The sequence below is a fragment of the Periplaneta americana genome, chromosome 12 (assembly GCF_040183065.1).
Source record: "Periplaneta americana isolate PAMFEO1 chromosome 12, P.americana_PAMFEO1_priV1, whole genome shotgun sequence".
Classification (NCBI taxonomy): Eukaryota; Metazoa; Arthropoda; class Insecta; order Blattodea; family Blattidae; genus Periplaneta; species Periplaneta americana.
This window is the reverse complement of record NC_091128.1, coordinates 36,866,447-36,887,142: the sequence shown is the minus strand read 5'-3', so window position 1 is coordinate 36,887,142 and position 20,696 is coordinate 36,866,447. Positions and strand designations below refer to the sequence as shown.

General features: G+C 37.9%; 1 protein-coding gene across 5 annotated transcripts in view; it reads right to left on the bottom strand.

Annotated features, from left to right (window-relative positions):
• LOC138710293 (zinc finger protein OZF-like) overlaps positions 1-20,696 on the bottom strand; it is a 67,770-nt gene that overhangs the window by 40,271 nt on the left and 6,803 nt on the right. For all 5 annotated transcript variants that reach the window (XM_069841071.1, XM_069841069.1, XM_069841068.1 and 2 more), the window contains one exon: positions 10,956-11,038. In XM_069841071.1, the coding sequence (XP_069697172.1) occupies positions 10,956-11,038 (83 nt within the window). The remainder of the gene's footprint in view (positions 1-10,955; positions 11,039-20,696) is intronic.

Genomic DNA, 20,696 nt, shown 5'->3' with positions numbered 1-20,696 from the left:
ATTCAATGTGAATCATTGAAATGATGGAGTATGAAGTGCACTGCTCTGGCAGAAAGACAGCACTATATTATGGGATGAATGTATTTTTACTATTTTTATTTCTGTCAAAGAATAAATTATATAATAATATTTGTTTACATGTTGTGAATAAAAACATAAACATTCATTATTATATTTACTTTTTGTCACAAAGAAATAAAATACTGTATAAATTCGTCCCTGTTGACCCCATTTTACTGTACTGCACCACTTAGCATCACCATTCACTTCAGTTTTGAATGGATATTTTAGGTTTGTCAATATGGTAATGTGGATTCTTCGCAATTATTCTGTGTGCAATGTAGAATGTGAAAAGCATAAAAATTTGAAGAGCTTATTATTTAAGCACCTTCAAGCAAAAGAAAACAAGCAAAGTGGGAAGTACATTATTAAGAAAAAGATATAAAGTAAAACAAAACTACCAATAAGAAAATGAAACAGCAGCTGCAAGAAGTACAAAGCTTACACAGGATTCCCATTACAGGAAACTGAACTAGAGGGCAGTGTACAATTAACAAGGAATGATTGAAAAGTCTTTTACTCATGGCTTTTTCTCCAATCACGTAACTCTACCAACAAAGGATCTGTTTTACGAAAATACAACTTATAGGTCTGCAAATGTACAGGAAACCGCACTGTTAAGTGCAAGTTACAGGGTACAGGCATTTCTTAACATTTAGTACAGGACTTGTTACCCTTGAAAGGAAAAGAAGCTATTTAAGAAAGCCATGGCTTCTGCAATGCAGGTCATTGCAATGTTTTTTTGTTCACACCAGCAGCAACGACAGGAATGCATTCCACGAAGTACGCATGTGTGGAAAATCATGTGCGGAAGTGACGTCAGGAGCAGTCGACCGTAGCCACGCAAATGACACAGCGCTGGACACAAGCGCGCCACACCACTAGCACTCCGTTAGCATACTAGCCACTGCACAGATCATAATTATACTGAGCCACTGGGCCTGTATGACAGCATAAGTGAAACATCACTACAATGAAATTGCCATCGACACCATCTTGTTTTCCAAACAACCCTCATTTCTAAATCGTGTATTGTGTTGTTATAAATTGGTAGCACGTTTATAGTGTTAAAGTAGAAAAATAGTTTAAGTAGCTTTAAGTGCATTTGTTACAAGTTTTGTGATTTTTTTGTGTGCATGTCTGTGTACATTCAAAGTATATGAGTCTAGTTATTTCAATATACTAGTAAATCACGATGGTTGTGTTTTGACTGACTGCAAACATTACATAATGAGAGATTCTTGCATTTTTTTTTTCATATCCTTAAAGAGAAGAATAAATCAATGAAATGGATAAACGATGTTAGTTTCTATAAAGGACGTACCTTCATATACAAATATCAAAGTTAAAATTAAGAAAATGTATGCCTATGGCTCTTTCTATTGTACCTACGTACATGATTTTATGTATTGTTTTGCAGGATAGCTGACAGAGAACCTTCAAGGAACTGCCTAGTTTGCAGTTATCACTTTAAAAATGACATTAAAGGAAATTGTCCCTCACCCTTGGTTCCCCCCCCCCCCCAGAAATTTAAGTAAATATATGGACTCTCTTCCTGCAGAATCTAACAGCACGAAACAGAAAAAAAGATTAGTAAGTCCATGCCTTGCTCTATATTTGTAATAGAAGACAACATTACCTAAGAAAAAGTTCTGTACATTGGCTAATGCTATACATTCTCATGTTCCCCTCTCCCTAATTACAGTGTAGTCTTTTGTGAGTATGCAGCAGAGGGAGAAAATTATGCCAAATAGATATCAAATGTACAACTTGCAACTTCAACAGCATTGGAGGCTGAAAATTATTTTCTAAAACATGAAATAGGATTGAAAACTGAAGTGGACTCAATAGGAGGCAGTAATAAATTAATACTTTCGTGCATTGGATTGCCAAATGAGGAAGTTTTTAAATTTGTGTTAAGTTTTGTGAAACATTTTAAATATCTTACTATATATAGTGTGTGGAATGTTGTGTTGCAAAAGAAGATAAACTCTTTATGGTATTGATTAAACTAAGATAGAATTGTCTTCATGAAGACTGCTTTTTTTGTTAGGTGTTGATGGAGAAATGCATAGAATTGCCCACCTTTTTTATAAAAATGTCATTATTCCTTTTAGGACTTATCTTCGAAATTGATAAATACTGGTTTAAAAAACTTGAGATTTAATATGAAAATTATTTTATTCAGTAATTTATATAATAAAATTCAATATTAAACCTCAAAATTAACATTAATAGTTCATAATAATGACTTTGTTTATAAAATGTCATGAATATGTATTGTTTAAAAATGTTATGAAAATAATATTAAACTCGTCTGGAACATGTATCTTCATATTTGCGCAGTCAATATAGAGGCAGGGCTGTACGTACTTGTATTCCTGGCAGAACATAATGAGTAACCTTTCTTCTTACCGGTACATCTTATGATAAATCACTAGTTCAGAATATATTTTATAATCATTTTGTCATCATAACTATTATCAATCACAATGTATAGGCCTATTGAGATATGTTACCAATATGTACTGGTATGTATTATAGTACGAAGATCATATTAAATTTTTATTTGAATTATAAAGTAACACTGCTTCAGCATAAGATTATATTTATGTGTTTCATTTATGTTACAGTATTTCATATGTTGTGAACATTTTTCGTATCTATATACTAAATGAAAAGTTCAACGACTGAATTTAAATAAACAAGAATACGAAGTACTTAAGGATAAAATGCACGTCTTTAAACGCAGTTGGCACGAGTGTAGTTGCATTATGATAAAGTACATAAACAAAATCACAAGATTGTAGGCTTAACACTGTAACATAATTTAAAAGAGTTTAATAATAGTTATAACATAGATTGCAAATCAACAGGCTTGTTACCAGAGATGTAGCCAATTTAAGATTGGAAGTGCCAAGTTTTGGGAACATCATATGACAAACTTGCCCTTAATTTACATGCAGCATACTTAAAAGACAGTAATAATTACTGTTTAATAGTATAACGTTTAAAATCAATTTATAAACTTCCCAGAAATTGAAATATGGCAAATTCCAGTCTCTGTTGCAGAATAAATCAAGAGATGGCGACCCTAAATAACTTACTTATCTACTTACTGGCATTGTCTTGGGAATGATAGCTTCATAATTTATATGAAAATCATCGGTCAATGAATTCGTAAATCTATGTATATTATTCTTGAAGGTCACCTCACAACTTTCTAAGCACTTATACATGGAAACATCTTTGTCATTTTGAATAATTTCTTTCTCTCTGATCCCGTGCACTTCTCTTTTATGTCAATTGATATCTATTTGGTTTGAAAAAATTTTATTACATAATAAACAAGCAACACCCATGTTGCGAGCTGTGTTGTCCATGTGGCATGCGTAATCAATGGTCATACGATGGGGTAATGGCACGCTAGTGGTGTGGAGCCATACAACGTGCACAGAAGACATAGAGTAGACAAAAGCAGCTTGGAGGTGAAACTGCTCTTGCGGACAGTCGCCATTATGATGCTACCAAAACAATAGTGCCCGCTTAGCACATGGGCACTTACCTGTGATGTTACATCGTCGTTTTTATTCATGAATCAACTAATTTCGAAATGCCTAGGTGTGCTGCGTATGATTGCACAAACAGATTTTCAAAGAAAATTATTGGAACAGCTTTTCACAGCCATTAATATGCATGTGTGGAATGTACTTATTATATAATGATTTAGTATATTTATTGGGTTATTTTACGATGCTGTATCAACATCTAGGTTATTTAGCGTCTGAATGATATGAGGGTGATTATGTCGGTGAAATGAGTTCGGGGTCCAGCACCGAAAGTTACCCAGCATTTGCTCGTATTGGGTTGAGAGAAAACCCAGGAAAAAACCTCAACCATGTAACTTGCCTCGACCAGGATTCGAACCTGGGCCATCTGGTTTCGCAGCCAGACGCGCAGACCGTTACTGCATAGGTGTGGGTGATTTAGTATAAGTTAGATTCGTGTTGTTGATGTATTAGTCCGATTAAGAGAAATGTATAGTGTATTGGTATTATTGTAATTAATTTTTATAATTATGATACCACGAAATTAAACGTAAGCTTTGTAGAATTAGACATTTACGAGTGAAGCTGACCTAACTTAACCCAAGTTGGAAGTATCAGAGTCACGTGCTATAGAAAAGCCAGCACTGTGTGTACCGAGATTTCTCTTCAACCGAATGGAATAAAAATATGAAGAATAAAGATGAAACTTCGGTATCTCCCCACACTACACAATTCCTCGTTCCATATCACTTAAATAATCTCCTCAACTAACCCACTAACCTTGTCACATACTCATGCATACATATGCCACTTAGCTATCCCCTCATTAACCCAACTAACCCATAAAGAAACTGAAATCAGACGTCATTTCCCTGTGTGGTGTGGGGCGACATCAAAGATTGGCAAGAATAAATAATCGCAGTACAAAAATTCGGGATAATATTGTTTTACACAACAAAATCATTTAAAAGTCATTAGCATCGTCCTTGTCATATTCACTTTATGAGTACAATATTACCGTATACAGTAGCCTACTGTGTAACTATTACATTATTAAATAATAATTATGAGTCAAGACTAAGTAATTGAAGATGATGACACACTTCCATCGAAACGATCCTCCTACCAATACAGGTATGTTATATGGTAGTTCACAACATGAAGAGACATAAGTGAAATAATAATTTACCTAAATAAATATGTATTAATTACATGGCATTTGGTTATAAATTCTTTGATTTTAGTTATTTCTAACAGAAACTAACATGTAGATGGAACAAGTGAGAAAGTACTGACAATGATACTTACACAGTAACCTAGTATTTCGTCAAATACATGCTAGTAACTTAGTCTAAAATAAAGAACTTAAGTATGCTAAATTTAAAACACGAGTTATTCCTAGAAGGAAAGCTTAAAAGAATAACCTAAGCAAAATTGTTGTGTACATACGACAAGAAGCCCTATAAATATACTAAAGAAAATGTTAATATTCTTAGGTTCTTTTAAATGCAACCTGTAAGATTGCCTATAAAATGAACGAGTATGATTCGGATGATTTTATTAAATTGTTTTCCCACTCTCTACACGTTGCAAAGCTATTTATTATACCATAAGATATGGAATGAAAGTAGGTCCTAACTGTAGTAAACAACCTTTACCTCCAAGCTTGTAACGTGGGTAAAACATGACCAAACACGCCTTCAGTTTTTTTTTTTTTTTGTTACAGTAGAGTATAATTATCGAGGCCAACAACCAGCTGGTCTGTTTGAACCATTCAAGGGCTTTGGCTTCACAGATTATTATTAGTGTATAATTGAATGCCCGTGTGCAATAATGGAGTAAGTAGTTACGAAATACATTCATACTTGCCCCATTATTGCACGTGGGTGCTCAATTATGTTCTTTCATGTCCTTCCAGTCAAAATACTAACAACAATACGGCCTACCCCAAAGTTTTATGTTATTTTGGATGCGAGTGTCGAAATACAATTTTAATATTTCATTGCTATTACTGGGTTTGAAACGGAATTGTAGTGGAGTTTAACTTTATTAATAGTGAACCTTTTATTTGATTAATCTTTTGTCTTCGAAATAGGCCTACTTTTTATAAGCTACAGCTCATCGTCTTCTTCTATAAGCAGTAAGGACACAAGGAGCAGAAATAAAGGATGCCAGTGTCGAAATAAAATTTTAATATTTTATTGCTATTAGTTTTTCTGAAATGGAATTGAAGTATACTGGATTTACTCGTATTTAGTTTAAGTCCATTAGTAGTGACATTTATTTGGTTTATCGTTTGTCTTCGAAATAGGTCTACTTTTTATAAGCTACAGCACATCGTCTTCTATAAGCAGTAAGGAAGGACACAAAAAGTGTCGTGAATACAAAAATCTATGCTCGAAGGATACAATTTGTCTCATTTCATATTTATTACCCGCTGTTTCACCAGTTCCTTTTTTTTTTTTTTTTAAGTGAATCTGCAAGAAAAGAAAAATACTGTAGTACACACGATATGTATGCCAGGCTTTGTTACACATTTACGCATGGAAAAAATGCTGCTAATTAACAAAACTATGGACTTAACTTCATGAAATTGACCTGAAATATAATATATCAGTTATGTTTTTCCTTTTGATATTGCAGTTATATCCAGCACACACAACAGGCATGTTTTTTTTTTTTTTTTTTTTCGTAGCTCTACCTCCGTATACACAACGTTGTAAGCAGATGAATTTTTACAACAGTGGGCGCTTAGTTCATATCTGCCGTGTTTCACGGTGGCACTGCAAAGAGCGCTGTACGGGACAACATGGCCACTCTATATTCTCTTTCTAACTCGTTGATACTAACTCTATGGCTGCAACGAGCACAGAAGACATAGAGTAGACACTAGCATCTTAATAACATTGGCCGGATTGAAGCTGCTTTGATTGACCTGACGCCATCTTGTTGCTACCAAAACATTGCAAAATAGCTACTACGTTATAGAAGATCTTATGACAAAGGAATCCCATACATCCCCAATTTCCTGGCGGAGTCACAGTTTCTTTTTTGTTTCATAACATAGAATCACTAAGCACATACTTTTAGCAAAAACTGGAAAACTGTAATCGATAAATCACATACATACAAGTTGTTTAAATTGACAGCTCTTCAAAATGCAGTTTGTTATTTAATACTTTGGTAGGTTGAAAAAAAAGAAAGCAAAGAAAGAATACACTTTGATTCTAGCTTATCATTGGTCCAATAAAAATGCTAACTTACAATCTACTTCCATAGCCTGATCCATTTGCTTTGAGTCAATAATGCAACTGGTTCCTTATTACCATTTTCTCCCTTTTGCCAGTATTTCATACAGATATCCCGGTTTTGTTTAGGGAAAATGGAATCTACTTAACCATATAAAAATTGATATGCTCTTTGTTAAAATTGTTTTGCTGTAACATTTGTAGGGTACACAATTAAGTTGACAATAAAAAGAAAATACAAAATGTTACCATAGTTATTGCATTATTTTTAATGTTTACTAATGGAAATTAATTTCTATTAGTACCTATGGAAAATAAAATGTATAGAAATAATTAAAATCAAAGAATTTATAACCAAATGCCATGTAATTAATACATATTTATTTAGGTAAATTATTATTTCACTTATGTCTCTTTATCTTGTGAACTACCATATAACATACCTGTATTGGTAGGAGGATTGTTTCGATGGAAGTGTGTCATCATCTTCAATTACTTAGTCTTGACTCATAATTATTATTTAATAATGTAATAGTTACACAGTAGGCTACTGTATATGGTAATATTGTACTCATAAAGTGAATATGACAAGGATGATGCTAATGACTTTTAAATGATTTAGTTGTGTAAAACAATATTATCCCGAATTTTTGTACTGCGATTATTTATTCTTGCCAATCTTTGATGTCGCCCCACACCACACAGGGAAATGACGTCTGATTTCAGTTTCTTTATGGGTTAGTTGGGTTAAATGAGGGGATAGCTAAGTGGCATATGTATGCATGAGTATGTGACAAGGTTAGTGGGTTAGTTGAGGAGATTATTTAAGTGATATGGAACGAGGAATTGTGTAGTGTGGGGAGATACCGAAGTTTCATCTTTATTCTTCATACTTTTATTCCATTCGGTTGAAGAGAGACCTCGGTACACACAGTGCTGGCTTTTCTATAGCACGTGACTCTGATACTTCCAACTTGGGTTAAGTTAGGTCAGCTTCACTCGTAAATGTCTAATCTACAAAGCTTACGTTTAATTTCGTGGTATTCTGATTATAAAAATTAATTACAATAATACCAATAAACTATAGCCTACTTTTATCTTAATTGGACTAATACATGAACAACACGAATCTAGCTTATACTAAATCATTATATAATAAGTATATTCCACACATGCATATTAATGGCTGTGAAAAGTTGTTCCAATAATTTTCTTTGAAAATCTGTTCATGCAATCATACGCAGCACACCTAGACATTTTGAAATTAGTTGATTTATGAATAAAAACGACGATGTAACACCACAGTTAACTGCCCATGTGCTAAGCGGGCACTAATGTTTTGGTAGCATCATAATGGCGACTGTCCGCAAGAGCAGCTTCACCTCCAAGCTGCTTTTGTCTACTCTATGTCTTCTGTGCTCGTTGTATGGCTCCACACCACTAGCGTGCCATTACCCCATCGTATGACCGTTGATTACACATGCCACATGGACAACACAGCTCGCAACAGGTGTTGCTTGTTTATTATATAATAAAATTGTTTCAAATCAAACAGAAATCAAATGACATAAAACAGAAGTGCACGGCATCAGAGAGAAAGAAATTATTCAAAATGACAAAGATGTTTCCATGTATAAGTGCTTAGAAAGTTGTGAGGTGACATTTAAGAATGATATACATAGATTTACGAATTCATTGACCGATGATTATCATATAAATTATGAAGCTATCATTCCCAAGACAATACCAGTAAATAGATAAGTAATTTATTTACGGTCGCCATCTCTTGATTCATTCTGCAACAGAGACTAGAATTTGCATAACAACAATTTCTGGAAAGTTTATAAATTGATTTTAAATATTGCCTTTAGTCTCTTATGCTAACTCATGTGGTGGCTAAGAGTCAAGTTAAGGAATTGCAGGACTCATATTATTGCAAAGGGTGTTCTGCATTGCAATAATGGGAGCACTCAGAACAACTCGCAATCTAGCAATGGAAATGCTCATGGGACTCACTCCATTACCCATTTGGGTTGAGGCTGAGACCGTCATGACATTCCATCAGTGTTCAACACTGAACACTTGGATCACCTCACATTCCCTTGGGACAAACTATCAGATACTCACCATGAGAAATGACATTTTAGAACCAAGGGTTTCACTGTCACTTATCCAGAGTGCAGTGAATGGGAGAGACAGGTTAGACCTGAGAACAATAAAGGTCCAGTCTGGTACACTGATGGTTCAGAACTAAATCAGGAATTACATGGAAATACCACCAAGCTTTCCTTTATCTTAGGTCAGTATGCCACAGTCTTTCAGATTGAGCCTGTGTCAGGGAAAGTATTAGGAATTGCTACAATCGCAGACACATTCTTATACTTTCAGATAGTCAAAAGGAACTTTAGGCACTTGAAGCTCCGTTGGTTAAGTCGAAACCGGTCTCAGAATGCCACAAGTCCCTCATGATATTGGCTTAACATAACACAGTTCAACAAAAATAATTGCTGGGACTTGCAGGGATTCGGGTAATGAGAGAGCAAATGAGGCTGCCAAAGAGGGGATTGAGATTGCATTCACAGGACTGAGCCTGTGTTACTAACATCAGTAAAGCAGGTTATCAGGGACCAGGCTGTCAAGAAACACAAAAATTACTGGAACTGAAACACTCCAAGCCACTCATTTTGATAAAAGCAGGTCAAGTGACTTGTTCAAATGGACAAGAGAAAGCTCTCCTGGACAGTCAGATTCCTTACAGAACATTGTGCCCTAAAGAACCTGCACAGGATGGGACATAGCATTAACCCAACTTGCACTCGTTGTTTACAGGCAGATGACTCTGTAGCTAATCTGTTATATGACTGCAATGCTCTTACAAATCACAGATCTCTCGTCTTTGGAAAACATTTCCAAAGCTTGATGAGCTATCAACTGTCCCAGTCCGTAGTGTGATCCAGTTCATTAAGAACGTCAAACTATTGGACTGATAAGATATTATGACGGGGAAGCACAATACATCTTTCAGGTTGCAATGCTTTGAATGTCATAATCCCCTATATAAATTCAATTCAATTCCACCGATCTGTTCGAATCACACACAAATGACTACTGCTTTTCATCTCTAAGTGAGCACACCCTTTACTGTCTGAGCTCCTTCTTACTTGTAATCCAGCCTCTCCTCTGCTTTCATCATGCATTATGTTTGAGAGGCGCAGCACAATGAGGCACAATAGTAACATAATATGTATTTATTAATGAAATGCACATTGTTACAGGTATCCCAAATCCACTCTATCATTTTGTAATGCCATATACATAATGTTTCAGTGACAGAACAAAGATACTGGAAGTATAGAGAATAATTGACATGGCAATATATTTACAAGCTGAATGTAATGCTTAGCCATGTGCATGATGTGATGATATTTGCGACACTGGTAAAAGTGGTGAATAATTAACATGGTTTACAAATATGGCCAAAAGGTGCTTGATTGTAGAACAAAGCTAAGCAAATTATATGTGAATATAAAGAAAAGTCATCGCACCCATCTGTCATTCTGATACCGAGGTGAACAACTGAAGGTATTTATACAGTGAATAAACAAATTTATAATATAAATGAGCATAACATTGAATCATAAGTACAGGATGATAAACATGTTCGGAGAATAAGAATAAAAAATTATGAACTCAACAAGATATAGGTCTATATAGAGATTGTTGAAGTGTCAAAATTAGGAACATTGTAATGGATTATTCATTTAAGTGTGCTCCAGAAGCAAAAAACAAATGGTGGGAAGACACAGAAAAAGAAACTGAATAAATGTGTGACACAAGAAGGGAGAGAGATGAAGAAGGAACTAGAAGAAAGGTGTGGTATTCCAATTGTGTTCAACTTCTGTAAGATAAAAGGGCAGCTGCAGCACAGTGGTGGAGATGACAATGATTATTTTGCCAGTATCAAAATATATATAGCTGATCATATGAACAAACATATGGTACAGAATTCCGCAACACATTGCAAATTAATGTCATGTCCAATTGTTGAACTGAAGCAATACAAGAAAGAATGAAGTGAATACTCGAAACCTGCACTCACCTATCAGTCAACACCTCATTCTGCTCTGCCGTTACTTCCAGCTTCAGCTCGTCCTTTACTGTGTACCAGTCACGCCACTCTTCCTAAAATGAGAAAGATAGCACAGTTTGCACGAATAAACAATCTATGGATTTTAGATGCCATTAAACTGCAATTAAGTTATGTTGGGTCCTAAAAGAACTTCAAGTAGCAGAAGACAGTGCTGTTTCTTCTGTTGCTTATACAATAACAATTTTTCACTTATCTGCTATTGCACTAATTATCTGTTGATGAGTATTTCATTTTCTGGTCACCTACTTGTGGAATCCATCCCAGCCTCACAAAGTCTATGTCTCTCATTGTGTGACCACAGGACAATACTTGACATTACATAATGCTCCTAAAGAAGAATTCTTCATGTAATTTAGTTGGACTTATAGTAATATTTCTGTGCTCATAATTCATTTCATGGTAGTTGAAGGGAGTTTCAAGTGGGTTATTTAATTCTGATTATTACACTTTTACTACGTCATACTACTTTCGACAAATAAAACGATACTGAACGACGTGTTTCAACCAATCATGGCTGCTTATCCTACAATTTTTATCATCATCGCATCGCTGTTATTTCTGGTGTGACTCCTCCTCTTTCCTTACATCTTAAGAAGTGAAGGTTCTATAAAGTCTAGGTAGGTAGTATCGTTCGCCATTTCTGTTCTTTCGTTGCCGAACTACCAGACGAGGAATCTATTTGCCATACCATTAAACATTATTATGACGTAGCTCGTATGATAATAAATCAAACGCACTGTAATTGAGCAAATAATTGAGCACCAAATAACGTCCTCATGTGCTTTCTGCAAACACCAACGAAAAAGCCAAAATGGCGAGCGATTATATTAAGTATTTATCGAGCCTTAGGAAGAGCATAACATCATCCGCAGCGAATGACAAGACGCACACGTTTAAATGTAGCCAACCTGCAACCTGAGTGGCTGCCAGAAATAAGAGCGACGGGACTATAGCATTTGTTTGTCTGCCAACATTGTACTTTCAATAATTGTACCTTTTAAAATGATTCATGTTTATTTCATCATCCTCACTAAAACTTTTTTATCATTCATCTTGTTTATATTATTCAGCTTATGTTATAGCTTCTGCTGAATGAGATTGCGGATAGTGACGTATCAGAAATTGTTTAATATCTATTGGTAATTGAAGTGGAATGCAACTGTTTTAATAAAAATGAAACAATCAATAAAGCTTTCTTGATTAGTAATCGTCCATAGAATTCAATGAAGATTGTATAGTTGGCACAACTGGTAACAAGGGAAAAACCGATCATACCACACTAGTGCCATCATGCAGAATACTTGTAATGAGATAGTACAATAATAAATTTTCAAGACAGTTTAATATTTAATAAGCCAATTAATATTTTATTCTATTAGAGTACTTTATTTCTTCTAATCTTTATATATTTTCTTCTAATCGTGTAATAGTCAAATCCCATTCGAGTTTAGATTTCTCTAGATAAATCAAAACCTCTAGTGAGATTACTACAGATAAAAATGTTAGAACTAACTAATGCTAACTAACTTTTAATCCATAATTATTTTTACCCCGCAAAATAATGAACAGATACATTTTTGAATGAATGAAAGGAGACAGCAGAAATGATCGTTTAAAAGACACATGATGACAATCGCGTCCTTACATGGGCTCTTGGGACTCATCTTAATATTTATGTGAGCTCCTAGACTAAAGGTCACTTGTCCCACTTTATTCACACTGTCTCATTTAAGGAACACAAGTAAAATTTTTAGAGGTAAAATTCACTAAATAATACAATGTAAAGTGGCTAAGCAGTTAAGCCATAATGCTGATATTCCTCACATGACCACTGTCATGATAGCCAGCAAGGACGTATGTTGAGGTTCTTCCTGCATTTTCACGGGACATCAGTTGTTTTCTATCTCGGTGAATAAACGTAGTAAGTCTGAAATTCGATATGGAACTAGTTCCATGGAATTGGTTTCACTTCGGAACTACATAGATGTAATGCAAAGCATAACATATCAACAAGGGAAATATCTTCACGTGATTTTATTTACTATTGATGTGAACAGATGTGTGCATAATATTTGAGGTAAACTACCAGCCAAACGAAATTGCTGACATTTTAATATTCATAACTTCCTATTGTACTTAATTTTTAACCACACGATATTTATAAAGCATGTGGTGTTGTACACCGCTGTCTATTCTCTTTCTTTCTTCCAACATCCTACCCGGCATAGTTTATATTGGTTCTTACTAGATGGAGTTTATAAATGTTCACTTAACTATAGAGGACATTTTCTTGGGTAACATGTTAATCCTTTCCCTATTGCTTGTATAGAGGGCATTTTCTTGGGTAATGTGTTAATCCTTTCCCTATCGCTTGTATAGAGGGCATTTTCTTGGGTAACATTAATCTTTTCCCCACCACTTGTATAGAGGGCAACACTGTTATCATTTTGGCTTGTCAAATTAATATTTGTTTTCTTTCTTGGCTTTGAGAGGTTCATCCTGATTTGTCGTTTCAAATCTTTAACGTATTTTCCCCCGCCATCGACCGAGGTCCTCAGTCGGAGCTCCGTGAGCTGGAGAGTTGTTTGGGAGTGGGCTTGGAGGACGGAGTGAGCTGTTCAACGGGGCAGCTGCCTCGCAGCACAGAGCCGAGAGTTGGCTAGGAAACCTTGGACTACACACAGTGGCTTGGATATGGTGTACAGCTGGCAGCATAGTCTTCTCTGTGAATTGTCAGTGTCCACGCCTGGGCTTTTCGAGAGCTAATTGCATCTTCACTCCAAATAGTTTCTACACCTTTGTAGCATAGTGTAACGTCACGTCTTCCAGCTGTGTGTCCAGTCCAGTTCGATTTTGTTGCGTGGAACATTGTGAGTGAACCTGTGGGATTTGTTTATTCATGACACACCAATCGACAGGGCCATGCCATTACGACATGACTGGTAGCGTGAGTTATATTCCCAGGTCAAATTGGCTTACGGGATTCGTCGGTTATTATGCTTGTTGACCCAGCTCAGGATTTGCATTTCTATTATCCCTGGTTCCTCCGCAGAAGGCCGGTCTTTCTGACTTTGCTGCATTTATTCTATTGGTATTTTACAGTTCTTAAAATGTACATCTTGCTGTTCTTCATCTCTTTGGGGTTTAAATCATGTTGGTCTATATTAGTCCCATTTTCTTGAGTGTGTGTAGTTATCTTATTGTTGGGTTTTCTTCTGGTTTGTTCCAGTTTTGGATGTCATTGAATGAATCAATCTAGTGCATACATCTGTTACTCATTACCTTAAAGGTTACTGTGTTTGCTATGTATTACTTCGGACTTCTGGGTTTGCTATTTATATGGGCAAGAGCTAATATTGAGGATTTATTTATATATACAGGATGATTCACAAGGATTTGCCGTCCCTTACAAAGCTTATTTCCAAAGACATTCTGAGCAAAGAATATCATATAAACATTTGTGCTGATCTCAATATTTTCAGAGTTACCATACATTAATTTGAAATTGTTCGTAAAATACCATTATTCTTAAGATTTACGGGTAAAGGAATATTATAGATAAAGAATGAACTATTTAGGAATATCATTTCTTTAATTAGCTAATATTCTGATGCTAAAAAGTGTTGTGAATTCCATATTTGCTTCGTACAGAATTCTTTTTTCGATTTTTAACTACAAAATTACATTTTCTTACGCATTGATCACAACAATCATTACAAATCGCGCCACTCTTATAAATTATTTAAGATTGTACATTATGATGCATAATTAAACTGTAAAGAATCAAGTTCCTGAAGTCGTATGATTTGTAACAATTTTTGTGATAAGTGCATAAGAAAGATGTCATTTTTAGTTACAATTTTAAAAACAATATCTGTACAAAGCGTGAATAAAGTTCCACTTGATTGTGTTTCCAGATTCAAGTACCTAGGAGTGATAATAAACAATAGGGGAAATTGGAAGTTGCAAAATGAATTGACACTGAATAAAGGTAAAAATGCACTCCAAGCAGTAGACAGATGCCTAAATAAATGGCCGAATATTGGGGTGAAGAATTTGGTCTACATCTATAATGCACTAGTAGAATCAAAGATGATATATAATATTGAGATCTGGGGTAGTTGGTTATCCAGCAGAAACATCGATAAAGTAAGAGCCAAAATGTGTAAAAAATTTGTAGGAATACCGGAGAATGCTTCTAACCTGGCAGTTTACTAGAGAGGGGAACCGATTCGAGTCTGGGAATTATTCTAGAAAGAAAAATCAAATATTTAAGTAATGTCCTGTGTAGGAATGATTCGGCAGTTATGAAAACATGTATCTTTTGTATTAAAGCCGCTAATTGGAAATCGAATTGCCTGAAGGAGCTGGAACGAGAAATAAGCAGATAGGTCTAGAATATGTTAGACTAAATTCAAGAGAAGAAAGAACAGGAATGGCATGGTGGATATTAGGTATCTGGAGACTCGAGAATAAAAGAGGGAACGTACAGAAGGATAAATGTCCTTTGTGTGGACTAGCTGAAGACGCAATGCTTATTGCGCTAAAGTGTCAGGCAACGAATGATTTGAGACACAGTTGGGTAGATAAAAAAATTTCTACAAATAAACGCTATAGCAGCTTATAAAAAAAATGAATGGTCACCTAAACACCAGCAATTTGCATAAATTAGGAAAATTTCTTTTTAGAGTTAAAAGTAGATGGGAAGAGAAAATCAAAGCTCTAATGGAGATGGAATTATAAATGTTGATAAGAAACTACAAAGAGTAGTCAATGAAGTTAACAGAATAATTCTGAAGAGATTGAGCATAAAATGAAAATGCTAAGGTAGGAGTTTTAAATACAAGAGCTATACTTATTATTAGTTGTGTATTATTATTATTATTATTATTATTATTATTATTATTATTAGTATTATTATTGTAAACAGAGGATACTTATAGGTTCATTATGTATTAGTTTGTGTTATATTTGTATTGAGAGTGATGGCGGATTAAGAACTGGAATACAACTTCCGCCATGACGTGAACAATAATTGATGAAATAAATAAATATCTGTACAAAGCAACTGACAACACATTTTTAGCTTCTGAACACTAACCAATTTAAAAAATGATACTTCTGAACAGTTCATTCTCTACTTGTAATATTCTTTTATCCTTAAAACTAAAGAAAAAGCGTATTTTATAAACAACTTCAAATTAGTGTAACTTTGAAAATATTGAGATTAGGATATATGTTTATATGACTTTTTTGTTCAGAATGTCTTCGGAAATAAAACCTCGTGAATATATAGGGTGATTCACGAGGATTTATCGTCTCTTACGGAGCTTATTTCCGAAGACATTCTGAGCAAAAAAATCATGTAAACATGTGTCCTAATCTCAATTTTCAAAGTCACACTAATTTGAAGTTGTTTGTAAAACACCTTTTTTTTTTTTTTCTTTAGTTTTAAGGGTAAAAGAATATTACAAATAGAGAATAAACTGTTATCATTTCTTTAACTGGCTAGTATTCTGAAGCGTAAAATGTGTTGTCAGCTGCTTTGTACAGATTTAGTTTTTCAAATTTTAACTAAAAATTACATCATTCTTATGCACTTATCACAAAAATTGTTACAAATCATATGACTTTAGGAACTTGATTCTTTACAGTTTAATTATGCATCCTAATGTACATTCTTGAAAAATTTACAAGAGTGGCGTGATTTGTAACAATTGTTATGATACATGCGTAAGAAAATGTAATTCTCTAATTAAAAATCGAAAGAAGTAAAAATTCTGTACGAAGTAACTATGGAATTCACAAAATATTTTTAGCTTCAGAATATTAGCTAATTAAAAAAATAACACTCGTGAATAGTTCATTCTTTATCTGTAATATTCTTTTACCCTCAAAACTAAAAAATAATGATATTTTACAAACAATTTCTCATTAGTGTACAGTAACTCTGAAAATATTGTAAATTTATTTCAACTCAACAATAGGATTTTATTCTTCCAACAATAATTCCTTTCTACAATTCACCTTAAACGCTCTCGTCAACAATAGAATTTTCACTCAACACAGTATTCGTTGTAGCACTCCACTGACGGCAATGACAATTTACTTGGACTATTACGAACAACAATGAACTGTTAATCTTAACTAATATTTACAAAGCACTATTTACAAATCAGAACTATCAGTTCACAGTTCTTCTATCTAAATCACTCGAGTTCACAGTATCTCGAACCACAGACCTTCAGAGACAGTTCACTGTACTCGAACTCAGGTCCCTCCAACTGCGGTCCACTGCACTCGAACTCAGGTCCCTCCAACTGCGGTCCACTGCGCTCGAACTCAGGCCTTCGGATGCTGGCACAGTTGCGGACGCACACTCGAGTCGAACTCCGGTACACAAGACTGGCTTACTTGCTCTGGCTTATTCACTGACTGAATAACTGAAACTGCTTCGCGTTTACTTGCGCGCGTAATTTATACTCACACCACAGTTTCTGGAAAGTACGGCTTCTCGAATTATCTCGCACGCTGCTGCTCTTCGGACGGACTTCTCTAGCAGATTCGGGAGGCTCCGTCCCCCTTTACTCCGTGCGTAGCCATGCCCCAGGAGGCAGATGCGCGCGCACCTCGCCCAACACAAGGCCGACTTAGCCTCTCCTCCGTCGGTCGTGAGATCGAATCTCACGTGGGCGTCACATTGCTCCCTCCTTAGGACTGCTCGTCTCGGGCAGTCCCTTGGTAGGCTGCTAGTCGATCCAACGTTTGGGGTCCTCCGGCTGCTCCCTCCTTATGATGGTGCCACCCCATCCTTGGCTTGGCTGGGCAGCAATACTCGTACTGCGTGGGCGCCGTCTTGCTTTTCCACTTGGCCCTCCAGGGAGAGCTCGCTGGCCACGGGTTGATCCTCGGCGTCCATCAGGAACACTTCATCCCGACCAAGACGGAGTATACGGCGCCGGACGTCCACTGTCGCATCGAGTAACCGCATGGCGTCGAGTCCCAAGACGACGTCCTCGGTGATGTTGGCGACGAACACCCACATCTCCAGTTTCCTCTTCCCCAAGGTCAGGTCCAGGAAGACCTCTCTCTGGATGGGCAAGCTCTCGCCTGAAACAGTCCGTAGCTCGTATTGGCGCAGCGGCGTCCTCCCAGGTAGGCCACGCACGACGTCCGGTCTGGCGATAGTGAGCATCGCCCCGGTGTCCACCAGTACTCTGCATGGACGGCCTCTTATCCGTCCTTCAGCAATTAGCCCATCGTCGCATCTTCTGTCGACCGGTTTCAGGACGAGCCGAGGGGACGGTGATGATGGCGCCGACGTGCTCCTCCTAGCATCGGCCCCCTCTCTCTCCTGACTGTAGCCAGGTCGATCGCAACTCCTCCACAAGTGCCCAGGTTCACCGCAGGACCAGCAGGTGGGCACCTGTCGTCCCCGTTGCTCAGGCGACTGTTGACTCCTCTCGGTGTCAGCCACCTCTCTCTCCAGCCGGTGGCCAGAGCGGTCGCAGTCCCTCCTTAGGTGTCCCGGTCTCCTGCAGGACCAGCAGGTGGGCGCCCGTCGTCTCCGCCGCTCCGTTGACTGCTGGCGCTCCTCGACGTCGGCCACCTCTCTCTCCTGCCTGTGGCCGGATTGGTCACAGTCCCTTCTCAAGTGTCCCGGTTCATCACAGGACCAGCAGGTGGGCGCCCGTCGTCTCCGCCGCTCCGTTGACTGCCGGCGCTCCTCGACGTCGGCCACCTCTCTCTCCCGCCTGTGGCTGGACTGGTCGCAGTTCCTTTTCAAGTGTCCCGGTCTGCCACAGGACCAGCAGGTAGGCGCTCCCCGCCTCTGCCGCTCGGGTGGCTTCGGTTGGCGCCCCCCAGCATCCGTCGCCGTGACGCTCCTGATCCAGTGCGGTGTTGAGACTCCTGCCGCCGACTTGGCCGCCTCCATCCTGAGGGCCGCTGCCAGAGCTGCGTTGATGGTACGATGCTCTGCCAGGAGTAGCTGTTGTCTGATTTCCGGGTCTCGAACTCCGCTGCCGAAGGTGTAGGCCGCCTCTCCAGCAATGAAATCATTAGGTAGGCCCCTGAGGGCCTTATGGGCCAGTTGTTCCACCGCCATCGCAAATTCTTGTAGGGACTCGCCTGACTGTTGGACCCTCCTTTTTAGTTGGGTCCAAAATGCTGCCGCAAGTTGATGGTCACCATAACGTCCCTCCAGGGCCGCCATTATCTCAGCGGCTGTCCCATCTTCTGGAACGCTGTGAAGAATCTCCGACGCCTGTCCCTGAAGCATGGCCAGCAGCTGAGTGGTTTTCTCTGCTGGCGTCCACCCATTGTGCTCTGCGATGGCCTCGAACTGGCGACGGAATATCGCCCAAGACGTCGTACCGTCGAACTTCGGCGTCTTGACGTTGTGATGTCTGGCTGAAGGCGATGATTCCGCAGGGCCACTATATGGAGTCCTCAACTCTGTAGCCGCTTCTTGCATGGCACGTCGAACCTCCTCGGCAACTATCTGTTTATGTTCTCTAGCCTGGCGATCCACCAACGCGAGGATGTGCTTGTTTTCTACAGCATGTTGGTCCATCAGCACACACGTTTCCTCTTGACGACGTTCGAGATCGCGGATTTTGCCGTCGAAATGGTCTACATCCTGTCTCAACTCTGCAACTGTCTCGTTTATAGTTGTAAAATTCTGGTTTAGTTTATCCAAATCGGCCTTAAGTTCGTCTTTCACGATGGCGACAATTCCATCTACGTGGGCCGAAACGCTTTCAATTTGCGTAGTGACGTCATCTTTCACTTCGCTTATGTCGCCTTTCACTCCGCTTATGTCACTTTTCATCTCCGTTTTCACTTCACTTATATCGTTCTTCAACTCACTGATGTGCTTGTTCATTTCGTCTTTCATTTCTGCTTTCATTTCCGCGATGGCTTGCAGGATCTGCTGTAGGTTCTCCATTGTCGATAATATCCCACTTCTGACACCAATGTAAATTTATTTCAACTCAACAATAGGATTTTATTCTTCCAACAATAATTCCTTTCTACAATTCACCTTAAACGCTCTCGTCAATAGAATTTTCACTCAACACAGTATTCGTTATAGCATTCCACTGACGGCAATGACAATTTACTTGGACTATTACGAACAACAATGAACTGTTAATCTTAACTAATATTTACAATGCACTATTTACAAATCAGAACTATCAGTTCTCAGTTCACAGTTCTTCTATCTAAGTCACTCGAGTTCACAGTATCTCGAACCACAGACCTTCAGAGACAGTTCACTGTACTCGAACTCAGGTCCCTCCAACTGCGGTCCACTGCACTCGAACTCAGGCCTTCGGATGCTGGCACAGTTGCGGACGCACACTCGAGTCGAACTCTGGTACACAAGACTGGCTTACTTGCTCTGGCTTATTCACTGACTGAATAACTGAAACTGCTTCGCGTTTACTTGCGCGCGTAATTTATACTCACACCACAGTTTCTGGAAAGTACGGCTTCTCGAATTATCTCGCACGCTGCTGCTCTTCGGACGGACTTCTCTAGCAGATTCGGGAGGGTCCGTCCCCCTTTACTCCGTGCGTAGCCATGCCCCAGGAGACAGATGCGCGCGCACCTCGCCCAACACAAGGCCGACTTAGCCTCTCCTCCGTCGGTCGTGAGATCGAATCTCACGTGGGCGTCACAATA